Here is a 20,264-nt window from a genome sequence, read left to right as displayed (position 1 = left end):
AATTCTATTTTATTCTCAGCAATGACCAAAAAAAAAAAGCCTTCAAGCTTCTTTTCAGCACCACCTACCTCTCCGCCCCCTCCCCAACCACCCTGGGCCAAAATTACGATGAGGTTTTTCCGTGCATGATTATCCCTTTCTGAAAGCCCAGTGTTGGGACAAGTGCAAGGGCTGTGGACTTGGTTCAAAGCCCAGAGTACCATGATGTCACGGGCAAGTTTTTCAACCTCTGGGCCTGTTTTATCATGTTAAAAAGCCGGTAATAGCCCCTTTTTATCCTGTTATCCTTACCAGACCCCAGACACTCCCTTTTCCATCTTTCCCTCCCCCAAATCTGCTCCTCCTCAAGGCCCAGCTTAACCAACCTCACTCACAGTGTTAATGGCTCCAGTGTTAATGGCTCAGTAAAGTGTTAATAATTGTATTTGCATTTAAAGAAGCACCCATTAGAGCAGGACTTATAATTGAGGCAAGGAGATATAGCTCAGTTAGTGGGAGTGGGATAGCCTGGGGTCTTCATCTCTATCTAGGTAGCTGCCTAGACAATTCCCCAAAGCTAGCTTTGCATTTAAGATTAACACAGAAACTAGTTTTACAAGTTCAGTTAAATAACATGAAATCTCAGGGGACCTTGGCCCCGTGTGTAGACCCACACAACAGATGCCTTCACTTCCATTTCCTTCTTCTCAGGTCCCAGCACACACGGTTAACACTAAATGAGGAATTCCTTTGTGGTCAGCAGCCAAATATTTGCAGAGGACCGAACCTCTCTTTTGGGTGGACTCTTGAACAGACTAAAATCTTCCCACGGCCAGAGAAAGGTGGTGAAACAAAGGTTACCGTAATCTAGTACCCTAAAGGCCTACAAAAATTAGTATTCAAGCCAAAAGAAACCAAATTTCATTTTGCCTCTTGTATTTACAACTTTAAATATCTCTAATGGTTAGAAAACTGATGTGAAATACAAACACTGGTATACAGCTTAAAATACAAATGTCCGTAATTATTAAAGAACATGGTTAATAATTTTTCCAAGTAAATGCTTGATAAGAAATCTTTTCCAGGAGGCAACTTAGACATCAGGTGCCTGAAGCATAAGGACCAGAGCTTCAGGGTGCCCAGGAGATGGCTGCACAGCTCAACCATGTTTTCCACTCGGTGATCCACACGGCAGCTTGCTTGACGAGTGGCACCACCAGCCTTTCTAGCCCGCTCCAGCGCTAAACCAGGGCTGCTTCTGCCACGGGAAAGAGCCACGTCCAGAGACAAATGAACCACTTGAAGACGAAACTAGCATGGCTCAGTTCCAGAATATTCTGGTTTGACCTAGGAAGCTAAGGCTTCCCAAAAACTGTCAAACGAAGATGGGTCACCAGGGGCTGATGGAAAAAAGAGTCACGCCAGATTCAGTCTGAACATAATTTTTTTGTTCCATACAATTAATTATTCTCTTCTTTAACTAACTCAAGTTCAAGCTGTTTATATTTCACTTATATACAAAAGGTGCCAGCGCAACTGTGTCTAACCCGAACTTCAGCCAGTGTGCCCGATACTAGAGATCTTTTAGGCCAACAGTACTTCTGGGAAACATATGTTTATATATTAACATACCTCAAAGTTTACATTTTCATTATAATAAATTAGCTTTAGTGTTACAAATAACATCTCAGGAAGCTGAATCTAAGTAACTCGATCTAGCGTACTAATTTGAATTTAGAACTAATACCATCTTCTCTATCCATTTTGAGCGATCCCCAGAACCAGAGGAGCCACATTATTTATCTATAAAATAATATCTAAATTATGCCAATAATATCAAAGTTTCTTACCTAAAATGACACATATATAACTTCAGGCACCAAAGCATGCTTTATTCAAAAGTTACATCCAAAATATTATACGTTCAATCTCAATTTTGAGTTCATTTTAAGTCTCGATATTGAAATCTCTACATAAAAGGAATGCCAGTCTTCGGAAGGCCTGAAAGTACCACCAACCCCCTCTCAAATGCCAGTGTCTTCAAACAGGAGTCGATGTGTCTCAGGAAGGCCAAGGACAGAACTGTGGGCAGGGAGACAGGCGCACTGGGGTTTAACCAGGAGGCAGTCCTTGGAGCATTCATGGAAAGAGCTGACAAGAGATCACAGTGGAAAAAGGCAGACAATAAACCGGCCTTTCTTTTCTCTCAATATACCAATTAGGAAGCAGGAAGTCTATTAGGCAGAGAGAATACACAGATACGCTTGGAGAAACAGGTGGGAAGCCTGTATTCTCTCAGCTGTCCCACAAGTTACTGAATCAGATACATTTATGACCCATGCTAGGCTCCAAAACAGGATTCAGACACTCCGTGATTCTGGTGAAACTCCAAGGGTACGCCAGGGTTTTGTTGGCATAAAGACCAAAGGATGTCAGACAAGCAGAGTCCTCAGCTCTAGCAACAAATCTTCATGCCGGTGGAATGGGAGTGATTCACATCTTATTTCTGAGTTAAGATCTAGGCGATCAGAAGGAATACTAATGGTTTCAGAATAAAAGGACCAAAGTTTAAGCACCCAAAAGAGAATTTTTTAGATGAAGCCATATCACTGAAGAGTTACACTTGGAAAATGTCCAGGGCAAGGTCCCCAGGCTAGAAGGACACTTGAATGTCACTAGGACATAGTGTTTGTAGGAAGCCAAACTTATGTTATTTTCTTTTAGTTTCATCGCATGGCACGAGGGGGTGAAATGAGGAGAGGGGTCAACTAATGCAGTACAGGAAGAAAAAACTGTCAATTTTGTAGGATTATATTTGTGTTTCCATTTAGGGACCCATTTCCTGTCCTTTAAATGGCACAGCAATTCATGAGAACATGAAATTCATCCCCCCAGAAAAGATCCACAAGCTTAATTTTCAAGTAAACACAAGACTGTGCAGCCCACGGAAGTGATTACAGGTTACATTTTATTTTTTTGCCACAACTCCTATACTAAATATGGTCCAGTCCTGGAAGAGTAGCAAAGGCGATTTATCCCACCGTCTAGGGGCGGGTGTCGCATCTGCCAAATCTCATGCCTCTCTCCTCCCACTGCATCTCAGGATGCAGACAGGGAGCTTGGTTAGTGACTGTTTTCAAGTCCTTCATGTTTTCATCTCTAAATTCAGGCTGACTCTTCAGTCCACAATCCACTACATAAGCCAGTCCTGCCTAAACATCTGTCACAATTACCACATGCGATCACATTTTCTCTTTCCCTGCAAGCAACTGAAGAGGGAGCATTCTTCCCAGACAGCACTGTGCAATCAGCAGCAGCAGAGTGAGAGAATTCAGCAGAAGAGAGGTAGAAGTGTTAGCTGGAATTAACAGAAGAATGTTTGAGAGGTATAATCAGAAAGGTTAAGTGTTACAGATAAACTCCAGAGGCTAAGACCTGGAGGAAAGCGTATCAATGCTGGAAAGACCAAGAGTTAAGGCTTAGAGAGAAGTTACCTCGTAGTATGGCTCAAAGGTTCAGCGGACAGGACTCAGTAGAAGGGACTGAAAAATAAATCCAGCTGGTCCAGAGGCCTAGCCCCTCTCACCCTCAGCTGAAAACCAAGACAAGTCATTCCAGGCATGCTTACAGCAGGCGTGTTTGCAAGTTTGAGGACTCAGTTTTAATATAAACTAAAAACAGAACTAGAATGCAGTATTACAAAATGTTTTCACAAATATAATCACAAAAAAACAAGTCAGAATATTACATAGAAAATTATCCTGTAATATGCTTTGTAAAACTAGGTCTTAGTAACTTAAAAATAAAAAACAAACAAAACCTCCCTTCACAGTCTAGAAGTCCACGATGGTGAACTGAAAATTATCAAGTTGGCAGATTTTGTAGCAAGACCTCAGAAGATCGCAAAGTTCTTCATAGCCTTAGAATCATGATTAAATTTGCCCTTTGAAGGCCCAGGCTGGCACAGTTCAACAACAGTATCTTTATAACAGGACTTGGGCTTTGTGAGTCCAAGCCAGCTCTATGGTCTCATGCTCTGCCCTCTCTGGTAGGAGAGGTAGCCAAACACACAGGGACATGAAATCACTGCTACCACTTTTAAACCTGGTCTGCTTGTCTCACGTTAGTCTATCACTAAGCAAGCTAGATCTGCCTACCTTTTAACAGCAAGGTTTGAAGAGCCAGTTTAAGAATAAGTGAGAATGTCTTAGAAAAGCATTTAAATTAATCTCAGCAATAGGATGGGAGACTCTTAATCTCCCTTGTAACATGCATCAATTGAGTCTGAGTTAAAATACACCACAGTGACAGTGATGTCATCCCTGTACATCCTCGCCAAGTCCTCCGGCAACGTCAGCATGGCCGTCAGCCGCTCCGGCTCCATCTCCCCATACTCGTTGCTCCCAATGGCATGTCTGATCAGATGTGTGGCTGCATTCTGGTCGGCAGCCTGGAGCCCCTGGGCTTTCCTCTGCAGCAGCAGGCTCTGCATGAGGCCCAGGTTGGCAGGTCTCTGCGCCGGGTCCGGCTTGTGCCGACCAGCTTCAGCCAGGTGCTCCACCACCAGCCTCACTACATCCTCATTGCCCAGCATGTCCCACAGGCCGTCTGAGGCCAGCACGAGGAACTTATCCTGGGGCCTCAGTCTGTGGTATGTGACCTCAGGCTTGGCAGTCAGGTAGGGTGGAGTATAGTAGTGCGGGGAGGTGAACTGATAAATGTTGAGGGCCTCAGTGTCAAAGCCCCTCTCTAGGACACTGCGTTGCAGCTCCTTGCTCCACTTTAGCTGGACATCCCCAAAGGCCCTGCAGGGCATGAGGACGCCCAGCAGCCTGTCATCCATGATGACTGTCTTGTCCTCTGACGCAGGATGCTCCTTCTTTAGCCGTGACAACTCAGCCTGGTTCCAGGCATTGTGATCGCGGGTGAGGGGAAGACAAGACCACATGCCACTGTCCTCCTGGACACCAAGGATGGCCCGACAGTCACCTGCGTTTGCCACATGCAAGTGAACTCCGTCGACATGGGCCATGCAAGCTGTTGCCCCGGAGAAAGCGACCTGGAGTGAAAGGTTCCTTGTCATCTCATCTTCCAGGGGGGCCTGGATTTCCAGCGAGATGTCAGAATCCAGTCTCTGGAAGGAGTACATTAATGCTTCCTCAATGTTCAGTCCCATTTCCATGTGCACGTCAAGCAGCTCCTGCCAGTAGACACGGAGGTGATCAAGGTGCATGGATGTGACATCCTTATAGATACTGTCCCCTGGATGCTTGAGCCACTGCAGGATGGGCAGCAGGGGCTTCATGCTTTCCATTGCTCCCTCCATCTGCTCCAGGGTCTGCTGGGACATCAGTGACACTGCCACATAGTAGAAGAGCCGCTCACTCACTGCTTGAGCACATGCATGGCCACCATGTCCATCAAAGATGCCAAACATGAGCCCATTGGTCTGCAGGCAGGAGGCCACACCTCGTCGGTCCTCCACTGGGGAGTTGGCAGCCAGCTGGTTGCTCTCAAACCGCAACACGGAATTTGGTACTCCGTTGACCAGGTCAAGAATCTTGTGGGCAGACTCACCAGCTCGAAGCACTTCATTTACCTGCTCAGGGCTGAGCTGTAAGTGGAAATCGTCTTCCTCCGTTGATGTGTGTCTGTAGGCTTTCTGCAGAGCAAAGCTACCACATGGTGCATCATTTTTTAGAGTGGCCAGTGCCGGGGAAAAGAGCCTCCATTTTGATTTATTCCAATTTGAGGCACACCTTGAATATAAACGTCCACCTCCTTGTAATGTGGCAATGCTATTCCTTGCAGAATTTAAGATCCAGTAGGACACAGAACTTGACATTCTGAAACTATATATATCAGCAAATACGTTCCTTCAGCAAAAGTTTTTTTAAAACCTGAAAATTAAAGAGTTTAAAAAAGAGTTATTACTTTTGTCACTAAGTGTATACTCCTCCAGACACTCTGTACGCATTTTTGTATAGTTGTAACCACAAATTAGAATACAGTTTTCCTGTTAAGAGCATTTTATTTATATCACATTTCATGGATGAGTAATATCCTATTTTAGCATAATCAATCAATTTACTTAACTATTTTCTATTATTGGGAATTTGGAGGTCTTTTCCACTGGTTCCCTATTTATAAAACGTGAAACTGTACTGCCTTATGCATCAATGTTTTCCCTACTTAGGTTTTGACCTACTTAGTTCCCAAAGGAGGACTCAGTAGGTCAAAGGATGTAGACTCATTGCCAAACTGATTTCCAAAAAGTTCACATCTGCCTCCACAAGGGCATAAAGGATACAGTTTCTTAGCACCTTCAGTGGCCTCTGGTGGCATTTTTCCTTAGACAAAAAATGCTGCTTTATTTTCTATTTTCTCGGGTGACACGGGAAGAGGAGCGTTTCCCATGAGTTTTCAGATTTTGTCAATGAATCCTGCTCTCCCCAAGTCTGTCTGCTGGGGTACTGACAGCTCCTAGAACTGAGGACCATCCCCCTCCCCTCAGTCCACCCGCTGAACTTGGGGCAGGAGCGGGGGGTCAGGGGGCGCAGAGGGCTCCTGGGGTCCCCCACCTCTCTTCTGCCTGGTAGAGAAGCCAGGTAGTGGTGCCCGACGCAGGGCGGTCGGCCGCAGCCCGGACCCAAACAATTTCGCGTCCCTAGAGAAAACAGGTCCCAAATTCAAGTCTGTGACCCACAGCCTTATAGATAAGAGCGCAGTCTCCGACGTCCACCAAGTAGGATCTCCCCCAAACCCCAGAGCGGCCACGTCCCTGAGCCCCAGCTTCCCAGTCTGTAACACAGGAGAATTCAGCCGAGACGCCGAGCTCACAGGGGTGCTCCAAGGGCTAAAGCACGTGTGTGCCCCAGTTGCCAAGGGTCCTCGGCGAGAACGCGATTCCACGTGGCGCGTGCGCGCCAGTGGGGTGACCGTGGCCGCGGGCCCGCCCCCTCACCTCATCTCACCTCGGCTCTCCACCCCATCACACGAGCCGATGGCGCTGACCAGAGAGGGCCGGGCGCCAGCGAGACCCGGCGGGGTTAGAGGCGTCCACATCCCACGCTCGCCCCCTTCCCTTCCTCGGCCCCTCGCCCTCCTCTCACCAGCTTGAGCCGCCGCCGCCGGGTCCGTCCCGTCAGTTCGGCGCCTGCGCACGCTGCAGCTGCTGCAGCCACCCGGGTCTCGCCTCCCTGAAGCAGCTCCCTGTGCGGATCAAACTCGGGAAGGAAGCAGCCTCTCGCCAGCCTTTATTGGTTCATCTGCGGAGGCGGGCGCTTGACGGACAGCGGAAGTGCCCAATGGCTGAGCAGGGCTAGAGGGGCGGCAGAAGGGCGGCACCTGGAGGCGCCAAATCCGGTTCACCCCCGCCCACCCCTGGGGCTCTGAAGGTGGCTAGGCTGCCCGCGGGCTTCCCGACCAGGCAGTCTTGTGGCTGAGCAGCCCCACGACGTTACTGCCTCCACTCCGCACACCCCAAACCGAGCAACATCTCCACTTCCTTACCTTTGTTAGTAGTACCCACGGCTTCCTCTCCATTTCTGTGCCGTCCTGTCCAGATCCTTCTCCTAGGTGCCACACCCTCATATTCAATCACTTGGACACTTCCTTCTGGAAGCCCTGACACAACTTGCCCCGAGCTCTTCCTGCCAGACCTGCTCTTCGTCTCCTCCCCTAACCCAGTCATGGCCCAGCCATCTGCCAGAGACCCAAGCCAGAAGCCTGGGAGTCATCTTCACAGCTCCCTCTCCTTCATCCCCACTCACTCTCCTGTTGGTTATCTAATCCTGTTAATCTTGTCTCCTAAATGTCCCTCCAATCCAAATATTTGCCTCTGCCTACTCCACCATCCGACTCCAAGCCTCTCTTCCGGTCTCCTCACCTCCGGCTGTGATTTGGCTTTAGGCACCCTTCCTCCACAGAGCAGCCAGAGTGACCCTTCTGAAATTCAAATTCCTGCTCTGAAGTCTCCATTGGCTCCCCACTGACCCTTGGGCCTTAAACTGACAATTACGTTGGCCTGGCCACTGACAGTTAACTGCACATGGTTAAGTGGTAGGTAGTTTGAGAAAGACTGAGAATGAGGACGCTAGATATTCGTGGTGAAATTCCAGTTATTGCCTGCTTCCTTATGAATTACTTTAATAGAACCTGTCAGACTTGCCCCTGGTGTGATATTTATATTGCCACTCACCCTCGGCCCTTTTAAGAAGTTCTACCGGTAAGTTAGAATTGGCAGTATCTCTCTTCCTGGATATTGAGAGGGCTGTTTCCGACTCAAAATAAAGATAACTCTAAGGGATTCTAAATAAATGGGTGTAATTTTTTTGTGTGTAGATAGTTCATTTTGGGTTACAGAAGGTCATCCTCAGGACAGAGGCAGCACAGTTTACTTACTCCATCTGCAGGCATTTTTGGGTGCCTACAATATGTCAGCCTGGGCCGACTGGAGACACACAGATGGCCGCCCCCACCATGTTTTCCGGAGAAAAATTACATTACTCTGCTAAGTCTGAAACCACTCTAACTTACCACACACTCCCCACTTCCAAAGTAAAAATGCTCCCTTGAGGATTTTGTGTGCACCAGAACTTTTGTTTAAAGGCTGTTAACCAGCTCAGTCACCCTATATATGGTGGCCAGCCCAAGAACCCCAGCTGGTCTCCCAGGGCTTCCTTGTCCCAGGGTCTTATAAGAAAAAAATGAAGGGAAAGGACTTCTGTCTCCCTTGGGAAAGGGAAAGCTGCAGCTGGCTCAGCTGTCATTTTCTGGGAAAATATGTAAAAATATTCATCCTCACTCAAAACCAAGCAAATGTGAATTAAAATGAGATACTGATTTTTGTCAATCAACCTGACAAATATTAAAAGATGATTAATATGTAATGTTGGTGAGTGGGCATTGGCATCTTGGCAGATGGGAGTGTAAATTGAGACTATCCAATGGACAGATCTTTGATCCTCTAATTCTGCTTCTTTTAATTTATTCTAAAGAGACAGTCAAAGGTAAACATTACAAATTTCCTACAATAAACGTACGTATACATTACTCCATCTGGCATATCTTGTATAATCAGGAAAAAAAAAAAGGAAGCAAAACCGTAGTTTAAAAACAGCCACTTGGGGCTGGCCCCATGGCCCAGTGGTTAAGTTCGCACGCTCCACTATGTTGGCCCAGGGTTTCACTGGTTCAGATCCTGGGCGCGGACATGGCACTGCTCATCAGGCCATGCTGAGGTGGTGTCCCACATGCCACAACTGGAAGGACCTGCAACTAAAATATACAACTATGTACTGGGGGGATTTGAGGAGAAAAAGCCAAAAAAAAAACCAAACTATTGGCAACAGTTGTTAGCTCAGGTACCAACCTTTTAAAAAAAGAACAGCCAGAGGTGTGGCAGGGTAGAGATTTCTTGGATGATTCTGGCAAAGTCCCCTGATTCCTTGGCTAACCAGATAAGACCTTCTATGGAATGTTAGAAAGCTAGATTTGAGGATGATCTTGTGTCAGGAGGAACTGACATGCGGCAGCCAGTTTTTGTGTCAAAACTATAACATCCAGCCTGATATCTGGGAGAGTTTGTAAAAACCTCAGGTTTCTTTCTTCTTTGCCAATGAGTAGATGAGCTTGCCCTTAACAGTGGTTCTGTGGATCATCACTCCCCAAGGCATCTGAATAAACCCAGATCTGAGCATATCTGTGCCCTGAGACAATTGTCCCAGAGACTGATGCCATCCCCAATCAAGTGATTTAACTTATGCAGAATTTTCTGTCACCCTGGAGTCCCAAGTGTGAGGCCCAGCTCTGCCACCTGCTTGGGTGTGATCCTGGGCTAGTCACTATCTTCTCTGAGCTTCTGTAGAACGACTTGGAAACGGCAGTGTGTAGGCCTTGTAGTTGTCATTTGCACTCCAAGTTGCCAGTGACTCACGTCATTTCTTGGTGTTGTCGGTGTCGCAATCCAATGTACACATCAGGATAGATGCGGAGAGGGCTGATGGCCACTCTGAGTTTATTATAACCAGCGTTTCAATATATACATAGCTTACAGCTGTTAAACATACACAGGTGTTCTGGATGAAGTAATTAGCGAATGCCAAGAATTCTTAGTGATTTCTCAAGGAGCCCTCCCTTGGCCTCTGTTTTGATATTATCATGTTATTGCTGTGCTCCTATATTTTTATCTCGGAGCAGGCAAGGTCTCTTAGGCAACGGTCCCTCTTGCTCCCGATATCGATATCGTTTCTCCATCTGTGCCCCGGGCGGCTGCCCGCCTGGCTTAGGTTGCGCCCCCAGGGGGTCTTACCTGTCATTGGCTAACCGGCCTTCTCACCTCTGGGTCACAGTTTGTTGGCAAGCTTTTTCCAGTGATTATTAACCCTTCCTGTGTCAGGGGCGGCTACAGGTGTGGATTTGCAGAGGAGCAGAACAGCTCTAGGGGTCTGGTGTGGGGAAGAGGAGGGAAAAAGAAGGTGAGAGACAGCCCTGCAACCGCCTGGAAGCACACACTTCCGTGCTTTCGCTTGCAGTGATGGTACCCTGCCCCTCCCCCAGCCCCAGGCTGAGCGAGAGACCTTGGAGTGTGCTCAGTCAGCAAGCAATGGTGCAATGGTCCTCGTGTTGCAGCCTGTGCTACCCTGTGAAAATTAGCTCTCAAGGAAACTGCAGATGCCCTGTGGCATCACCACTTTCGGGGAGGCCCTGCCCCAGCACATGAGCACAACTTTCCGGCCCCTAGGGACAGCTAGGGACAGCTAGGGACAGCTAGGGAGTGACAGGGGTTGGGGCAGGGGTGGGGGGCTACCAGTGTCAGTGCCTCGGCCTGAGCAGGGGCCCCAAGCGTGGGGTTAAACTGAGCCAGAGCTATTGGCCAGGACAGAATGTCAGACAGCAAAACCTGATTACGACAAAGAAGAGTGGGAATTTTGATACTAACAACAATTATTTATCTATGCATTTCTTCTCCTCCTCCTCCCTGTCCCTTGGTGCATGCCTCTTTGCAGGCAGAAAAAAGTTTAGTAGGACACACGCCAGGAGTCAACAATGTTATCTCTGGGTCACCAAACTCGGTAGGAATTTTCATATTCTTTACCTTTCCATTTATTTCTTTATTTACTTTAAAAATTTTTTAACATGCAGCACATATTTAATAATCTGAAAAACCCCAGTAATGTCTGTTCTACACATTTGCACAGAGAAGTCGTGGGGAAGCAGGACAGCTGGCTGTCCTGGGGCCAGGGAGCAGCCGGGGTGAGGGCTGGGCCTACCCTCTGGCCCTGGGGGTGGGGCCTGGAGGGAATGTTACTTTAGATCGGGAAATCTGGGAAGCTCCTAGCATAAGATAGGCCTTGGAGAGAGAAGATAGGCTTTGGGGAGAGATCTGAAGGAAGTTAGAGAGTGAGCCTGGCAGTATCTGGGAGGGAGCATTCCAGGTAGAGAAGACAGTAGGGATAAAGGTCTTGGCCTTGAATTTTATGGCCAGGCCTGCCTGCCCCATCTCCAACCCTTGGGCCAGGGCTGGAAAGGACCAAGAGAGCATCTGCTCTGTGCTTTTCTAAAGTGTGCTCCATGGAACACAATCTCAGAAAATGTTCTGAGAGAAAAGGGCCACCCTTACAAGAGATTCACAATGACCAATGGCTTAGTCAAGGCCCTGAAAAAGCATGCAGTAAAAGGAATTTATCCATCTTTATTGCAGCCATTCTAAACATTTCATCACGAACCTCCTTTTTGCTGTAAAATCTACTCACATTTGGCAGAACCCATGTACTTTGTGCGATGCCCATATATCCATTCTTTGAAGAGGAAAATAAAGTCCAGAGACCTGAACTGATGTCCCCAGGTTCCCTGGGGTCCCACTTTCAGCTTGTGGCTGAGACGGGTCTGAGCCCTGTTTCCTGGACTCACAACCAAGCCACTCTTCTAGGAGCTTCTTACTACATTTAGTAACCATGGGGCCAGTTAGTTTTCTCCAAAACCAGAGGGAGAGCTCCTGTATGCTTTCTCACCATTCTCTGTTTTTGTTTAGCCATCTTTAGGCAAAAATTGTGATTTAAATAGGGCCTTCATCTCCATGTGTGCTAGCAATATATGGGTCTTTTCTGAGCCTGGTCCCCCAGTGGGCAATGCAGGGCTGGCGTATTTCAAACACACTCATTGAAAACCAAATATTCTTTAATCAGCCAATAGTGGCAATCGAAGCCTCCACCTGAACACCCTACTTCTTGCAGAAGCCTGAGAATCCATGAACTGGATGTTTTTTCTTCCCTGCTGAAGACCAGGGTGGCACTGTGGCCTTGGGACTCATTTTTGACATGCCAAGCCCCTGAGTATTTTTCACACCTGCTTTTCCGACAGGCAAGAGCCTCCTCTGGCACCAGGCACCCTGTGTAATGTGCTGGTTTCAGAGGCTGGGCCTTGAATGAGGCACACACGGAACCCCAGCACTGCCATTGACTGGATGCATGACTTAGGCAAGGGACCTTAGCTGAATTCACAGCCTCTGTTCCTCCATCTGCTGAATGGGGGCAGCCATTCCCACGTATGTTGTGGGGGCAGCCACCTCTCCCCAGCTGTGTAGTGACTACAGAATAGGGGCAGAGGGGAGTATGTGGGGGTGTTGAAGTGGAGCTGTCCTCCTTTCCTTGGCTCCGGAGTTATTTCTGTCTGAAAAACCAGGACCTGTCACTGTAATCAGGACACCCCCATCCCCAGGCTATGCTGGAGACTGGGTCAAATTTAATTCAGCTTTTTTTTTTCACACTAACCTTCAGTTCTGTGTAACTACCTCCAGGCCTTTGCCCCTGCTGTTCCCCTGCCTGGAATGCCCTCCTCTGTCCTCCATACCTTTGGGGAACAGTGAGGCCACTACCTCATGCATGCCCTTTCCCCAGTAGCCCAGTGGTACCGACCAGCTGCCCACTCTGCCCAGTGCTGGAGCCCCTGGACATCAGTAAAAGCAAGAGTTTAGAGTGCCAGTCAAGTAGGAGAACAAACATAAAAAATATTTTAAATATTTTAACAAGTAGTAACCTCCTGGGCAAGGTTCTGATACCAGCCCTGATATCACTTTCCCTACAATGAACCCATCATATGTGGGGTTAAAACCAAAGCGCTCATACCCTGCTTACTCCCTGGCTTCCTGGCTCCAGAATCCACTATCCTCCATGGAGACAAATGGCCAAGCATAACCACCTGGATTGGTTATCTCCTCCTCCCCCTCCTCTTCCTCCTCCTCCTCCTCACCAAGGAGCTACAGGCTGCTGGGAAAGCTGCTGACCAGCAAGGTCCCGGGCTCCCTCCTCTCTGCAAGTAGTCTCAAGGCCAAACACAGGCTGGTGGGAAAGCTCCAACCAGCAAGGCCATGTGCTCCCCCTCCCCTACCTAAAACCCCAAATAAAAACCCTTCCTTTTAGCTTTTCAGGGAGTTTGGGATTTCAGTGTTAGCTGCCCTCTTCCTTACTCAGCGCTGTGCAATAATAAAATTCCTACTTTCTTCCACTACACCCGGTGTCAGAGATTGGCTTGCTGCGCGATGGGTGAGCGAACTCACTTCAGGTTCCATATCAGTTCTTTCTTAGCACAACCATTTTCTCCCCTGCTGGTGGATCCCTGGCTAGGATGGACAGAGACCAAGCTATACCTTTCCACGTGGCCACCAGGGGGCGGAAACACACTGCAGGCCGCACCTGAGCATCTCTTGCTTCCCAGAGCTGGTGGAGGGAGTGTGTGTGTGTACATCCCTCCACAGTGCCTAGCCCCAGGAACTGACACTGTCAGTGGTGGGGGGGCCCACTAGAGCCTTTTAAGGGGCCTAGAGATGGTGGCTCAGGCAACAATTTGAGGCAGGCCAATCCTGGCCCCACAACTCCTAGCTATGTGACAGGGACCAATTTATCCTCAGTATCTCATCTGCAAAATGGGAAGAAGAATGGTACCCACCTCAAAAGATCTTGGCTTTGACTAAATGAGTCAATCCATGGGTTGTGTTCACTTGTGGGTCACCCCACAGGCACATGGAGCATGTTCTCAGGGCCACCAAAGGAAGGTGCTTTAAAATAATTTAATATTTTATTAAAATAGAAGCATAACAAGAGAAATCAGAGCTATGTTTACCTTGTTTACAGTTACCTGTCAGTTAAGTATCATTTTGTATTGTTTTTATATTTAATTACATATGCAAGGGCCCCATAATCCTTTTGGTGTGTGACTTAGGTGGGTTTTCAGCCCATGGAGATCCCCACAGGGGCTGCAGCTGATGGGGTCCCTACTTGGCTGGTGTGTGAGGGGCTACAGTTCCTGGGGGGCCCAGAGCAGTTGAGCAGATGTCCATGCAGGGCCCAGGAAATTGTAGGTTCTGGTGGCATCCTCTGAGGTTTGAGCTGGATGACGGGCAGCAAGATCCACATAGGGTCTCCCAACCCTTCATCCAGGGACCAGCCTGCTACCCTAGGAGCTGGTCACGAGGAGGCCCCACCTTAGAGTCTCCATCAGTATTCTCACCTGGCCCCCCACCTCCTTCAGGCCATGCCCCACCCTCTATCCTACACCCTCCTTAGGTGCCCCTCCCTGTGGTTCTCTGACTCCTAGATGGCCTCCCCTTTCATCCCCTAGTCATATGGTTGGGGAGACTCCTGGGATTTGGGGTTGTCAAGGCTACTAGGAGTCCTACAGGACAGTTTCACGTAACAAAGGATTGTCTGAGTCCTGCTCCTTCAAATGTCCCACCGGGATGTCCAGACAGGTGAAAACTATGTTTATCTTCATTTGAGCCTACAACCTTCTTCTATTTTAGTCAGAAACACAAAGTAATGCTTGCACAGTTTTAGTACATAGCAAATTATGGTACTTTGTGATGCTTGGAATTTTCCCAGGAATTGTTCTAGTTTCGTCTAGGAAAATCACATCACAAAGGCAACAACACTCACATTCCTCTGCCTGGAATGCCTCTGTAGCTGACATGTTATAAAGCTTCAGTATATGGGGACAAACATCAGAAGATCTCATCACATCTTTAGTGTCCTTGAGCCCTAGCATCTACATGCTGACACATATTATTTTATTAAAATTATGTATTTGTATATATAAATATATTTTATTTTTAAATGACTGTCCTTTTATATTACAACCAAGGCATTACATTTATTTTTTGAAATTATGTGTATAGATAAGTTACATTTTTTTAAAATCTCTCTTAAAGCTCATAATTGGAGGCATTGCATTTATTATTATAAAAAGTAGGCACTGAGAATCTCACAAACATAATTTGAGCAAAAAAGCCAGAAACTAAGGAGTTTTCGGATATGAATTTCGTTTATAATCATGTGTCGCTTAAAGATCTCACACGTTCTGAGAAATGTGTTGTTGGGCAATTTTGCCGTTGTGTGAACATCATAGAGTGCACTTACGCAAACCTAGGTGATACAGCCTCTACACACCCAGGCTATATGGTACTAATCTAATGGGACCACCGTTGTGTATGCAGTCTGTTGTTGACCAACACGTTGTTATGCGGTGCATGACTGTGTTTGAAGTTCAAAACCAGACAATGTAATTGATGCTATTAGAAGCAGGATGGTGGTTACTTTAGGGAGGCAGGAACTTGACGGGGATGTGGGGTTTTTAGGTCACTGGAAATATACTTTTGCTGATCTGGGTGCCCCTTCCACAGGCGTGTTCAGATTGGGAAAGTTCATCGAGTGTATGTACTTTGCGGTATGTATGTTATGCTTCAATTGAAAAAAAAAGCAAAAACGAAGCCAAATCAGCAGTAACGAGGCAAATCAACATCATGTACCTAAACACAACATGGGATCATTTTTGTGATGTTCCTGTGAAAAGTGCATAACCTGAGTCTCTTCATGAGGAAACACCTGACAAATCTAACCGAGGGACGTCCTATAGGCCTGTCCTTTCCAACTGTCGTGAAAGACATCGTCAGACTGAGGAACTGTCCAGAGAAAAAGAGACGAAAGAGACTAAACAACTGAATGCAATGCATGATCTTGGAATTTGGGGTTATAAAACATGTTATTGGGACAATTAGCACAATCTGAATAAGGTATGTTGATTAGATAATAGTAATATAACCATGTTAGTTTCCTGATTTTGATTCTCATACTGGGGTCGTGTAAGAGAATGCCTTTGTTCTTAGGAAAAACCTCTGAAGTATTGAGGGCAAAAGGATATCGTGGCTGCAGCTTACTCTCAAACAGTTAAAAAATGTATATATATGAAGAGAGAGAGCGTGAAGAGAGAAAGCAAATGTGATAAAACGGGGAGTTGAGGTGACCAGTCTATGGCTATTCATCGTATTAGTCTTTCAACTTTTCCATAAGTCTGAAATTATGCTCAGGGCCCGGCTCCCATGGCCTAGTGGTTAAGTTTGGCGCACTCAGCTTCAGCGGCCCAGGTTCGGTTCCCAGGCGCGGACCTATACCACTCATCGGTCAGTGGCCATGTTGTAATGGTAGCCTAGATACAAAAAAAAAAAAAAGGAAGATTGGCAGCAGATGTTAGTTCAGGGTGAGTCTTCCTCAGGAAAAAAAAAATGAAATTATGCTCAGGTAAAAGGTTTTTGGGTAAGGGGCTCTGGGTCTGCTAGTGGAACCCTAAACGCTGGCCTTTCCTTTCTCTTTGCCCACGGCTGCAACCCCAGTTCTCCCGGGTGTCCATGTGAAGAGGGGCAGAAAAGAACGCACCGAAGCCTCACGTTTCCTGACATGGCCAGGTCTTGTGTGCCATAGGTGCTAAGGATCCATCTCTAGGGGTCTTAGCTTACAGCAAGGACTTAGTGAAGTTGGCTGAGGTTCGTCAGCTCTTACCTGCTGCAGGACACCTGACTTTCTTTCCTCAGCATGACCTCTGACCTCAGAGGGTGCTGGGATCAAGGCAGGTGCCCACAGAGTTGTAGAGTTGGCTGCTGGTGCCCTGACCTGAGCCCCAAGGAGTTGCTGGAGCCGCCACTGGCACCAGCTAAAGCAGCCAGGTTGGCGCTCAGCTGTCCACCCCCAGCCCAGGGTCAAGGGGCCCATAAGAGCAGCTGTGCACCCAGCAGACCTGAGCTGCACAGGAGTGAGGAGCTCCCGTCCAGGTCCCCTCTGCTGCCCCCAGAAACCACAGGCTTCTGGATTTAGTGCTGGGGCCAGGGCTTCAAAGCCTTGGTTGCCTCCAATATATCTTTACAGCTTACCCATCCCTGCCTGAAATTATCCCGTTAGAGCTCTGCTTTCCTACGAGAGAAATCATTTCCAAGCACTGACTTCTCGTAAAGTACAGACGTTGTTGTTGGAGGGGTCACAGTTCATGGACTTTGAGATGTGAAACACATGGAAAGTCTTTGCTTTCTGTAAATCAATTAAATCTGGCTCTGAGCCCCCATTACTTCGGGCTGGTAGGTAATTCAGCCCAGGCATTCTCCTGTCACACTGATGGGTAAGGGCCTGGGGGTCTCAGGGGGCTCTTTCAGTCATCTGTCCCTGTGGTTTTGGCCCAGCACCATGACCCTTTCAGTTTAGGGGGCACATGGGGTGACCTATATCCTGAGATCCAGAGCCGTCTGCCCCCTGGCTCAGGCACAGCCTGACTCCCTGAAGTTCTACGTTAGGCCCCTCGGGCCTCCTGGGGATACACTTTAAAGATGGGGGCACCGAGGCGGAGAGAAGGGGTGACACAACAGGCTGAAAAGGAGTGGATGAATTCATTCCTTCCTAAGGTGCTTCTGACTGTGTGCCCCTCCCAGGGACACTTGTATTTCATCAGGGGACCATGTCTTAACTGAGCACTGAAGCTCACCTGGGCGGACTTCAGGCTCCATGACAGACAAGCAGGGAATTATTTGATGTAGGGGTCTTTTTAATACATACGGCTCTCTTGATAGATAAATATCAGACCAGGAATTCTTTCAGCTTGGAAGCTCTGGGATTCCCTGGGCAGTTTATGGATCCTTGCCATGGCTTCCTTTGGCCGAGAAAGTTTTCTCTCCCAAACTCTACTCCTAAACACTCAGGAGCAGCAGCAGCAAGGACTCACCTCCCAGTTCCTTGAGAGGCCTGGGTAACTAGCAAGACAGGACAGTGTGCCCTCTGGAGACATCTGTGCCCAAACAACCAAGGACTTGTCACTCAGAGCAGGAGCTAAGAGAGGAGGAGGGGGAGAGGAAAGAGCCTCTTCCTGAAAACTTGAAGGATTCCTGGGAGCCTGGCTGACCCTACAGCCCCTGTGTCCTCATACCTTTCCTTCAATGCCTGTCCCAAGCGGGCAGCTCGGTGGGAATAGAGAGCTGCCTGCGCACCCTCTCATGCTGCTGAAGACAAAACATTTGAGTTGCAGCTGGAGGGATTTTTAGATTAGACTCACAGATTGCCAAACTAGGAACTCCCAGGGCCCAGGCATGAGTCCGTTCCACAGGGCCAAGGAGATGCAGCAGGAGGAGCTGACAAAGTGCACCTGCCAGAATTTGCACTTGAGCCTGTGTCAGAAGGTGAAGTTGGGCCAAGTGATGCCCGGTGCTTTCTGAGCCTGAGGGAAAGCCCTCTTCCTCCAATCCAGGGCCCTCAGTCCCTGCTCTAGACCTCCAGTGACTCCTCATGGCTCCTGGGTGTAAAGAGAAACTTCTGCCTGGCATCTGAGGCCTCCTGAGCCTGGGGCCCCTGTGAACCCAGCCACACATCCTCTCTTTGTCGATACACGTAGGGGGAGAACCAGACCTTCCTCCTCTCTGTCTGGGGAATGTTCACTGCTGCTGAGGCTTCGGTGCCTCTGCTGGGATACCAATCCTCTCCCCTCTTCCAGGAAGCCCTCCCAGACTAATCAAGTCTCCTCAACCAAACTAGGACCCTTCTCAGGGATATTACCCCCTGCCCCCACTCTTGACAGGCTCTTGGGGTCAGTTCCTTGCTGAGGGTCTTGGACTGTCTCCCAGTGGAACAGCCAAGGTCCTGCAGGGTGCCTGGGGCAGGGCCAGCCAGGCTGGAGTGAGGCGGGGGGTTAGGGAGATTTCCTGGAGGAGGAAGGCGCTGACAGAGGGAGCCAAATTGGCATCAGATGTTCTGAGACTGTCCTTGTGGAGGACAGAGGCTTGGAGCAGATCTGACTCATTCCTGCCACCACCTTGCCTGCTACAGGCCTGGCCAGAGGGCCTGTTTGGACATCTTGCTAGCAGATGGCCCTGCAAAGGGTGACATCCGTTTTGGGCTACACTATCCAATACAGGAGCCACTGGCCACATGTGCTCTCGGGCACTTGAAATGTGGCTAGTTGGAGTTAAGATGTGCTGTAAGTGTAAAATACACACTGGATCTCAAAAATTTAACATAAAAAATAATGTAGAGTATTGCATTAATTTTTTTATATTGATGACATGTTGAAATGATAATATATTTTGGATATAACTGAGTTAAATAAAATGTATTATTCAAATTAAATATTCTTGTTTCTTTTTATCTTTTAAAATAGAGCCACTAGAAAATTTTAAATTGTATATGTGGCTCACGTCATACCATTTCTGCTTTACAGAGGAGGACACAAGTTTCAAAGGGCTTGAGCGACGGTGCAAAGCCCAGATGGGAAGGCAGGTGCATCTGCCCTAGAGTTTGTGAGCAGAGAAGACTCCCAAAGGGATACGTTCCCCAGGCCCTGCCTCTGGCTGCAGGACAAATACCAGAACCTTCCATACTCAGAGTCACGTTCCCAACTCCCCTTGGAATCTTGGCCAACCAGCAGTACATTCTGCCTCTGAGGGGGAGCGCAGAGTTGATGCTGTGACCCATGGACGTGGGAGGCTCAACAAGACACCAGGCTGGGTGGATCCTGTTATCGGACCTCCCTCCCCGCCCCCAGGCCAGCTCCAGCTGCGGCCAACAAGCTTCTGTCCTGCCCCAGGCCCTGTTAGCCTGGACATCAGTATGGCCCCCTCCCAGACATCAACTCTGTCAGGTTACCTTGCAACCTCCACTTCAGACCCATCTCTGTCTCTATCCTCAATCCTTGCTCAGGCCACAGACCGCTCTGCCCACAGATGAGTACCTTGGCAGGTAGGTGTCCCTAGCCAGCCATAAGGGGATCCCCCTGCCCCCTAGGCCTCTGTGGCAGCAGCTGTAGCTGTAGAGGTAACCATGGGGTTGGGAGCAAGTCTTCTGCAGGCAGAGATCTGGAGGGCCTGGGTCTTCACAGTCACCCCATCTCCTAAGGCCCACCCCCAGAGAAGGGAGATGCCCTGAGGCCTGACTCCTCCAGGAGGTACTTTGGAGGGAAGCCTGTGCCCCTAGCCTTGGCGCAGA

At 48.3% G+C, this 20,264-nt stretch overlaps 1 protein-coding gene across 2 annotated transcripts; it reads right to left on the bottom strand.

Annotated features, from left to right (window-relative positions):
• PDP2 (pyruvate dehydrogenase phosphatase catalytic subunit 2) lies at positions 1 to 7,612 on the bottom strand. 2 transcript variants are annotated; one of them, XM_014854285.3, is made up of 3 exons: positions 7,492 to 7,612; positions 6,954 to 7,300; positions 1 to 5,879 (listed from the first exon to the last, which is right to left on the bottom strand). In XM_014854285.3, the coding sequence occupies exon 3, from the start codon at positions 5,822 to 5,824 to the stop codon at positions 4,232 to 4,234; it is 1,593 nt and encodes a 530-aa protein (XP_014709771.1). In that variant the 5' UTR covers positions 5,825 to 5,879; positions 6,954 to 7,300; positions 7,492 to 7,612; the 3' UTR covers positions 1 to 4,231. The 2 variants fall into 2 exon arrangements, with proteins under 2 accessions (XP_014709771.1, XP_014709758.1); XM_014854272.3 differs by having other exon boundaries at positions 7,092 to 7,300; positions 7,492 to 7,611.
• Between the last annotated feature and the right edge of the window lie 12,652 nt (positions 7,613 to 20,264).

The sequence above is a fragment of the Equus asinus genome, chromosome 28 (genome assembly GCF_041296235.1).
Source record: "Equus asinus isolate D_3611 breed Donkey chromosome 28, EquAss-T2T_v2, whole genome shotgun sequence".
In the NCBI taxonomy this organism is placed as follows: domain Eukaryota; kingdom Metazoa; phylum Chordata; class Mammalia; order Perissodactyla; family Equidae; genus Equus; species Equus asinus.
The sequence above is the reverse complement of the archived record's forward strand: the minus strand, read 5'-3'. Positions and strand labels throughout refer to the sequence as shown.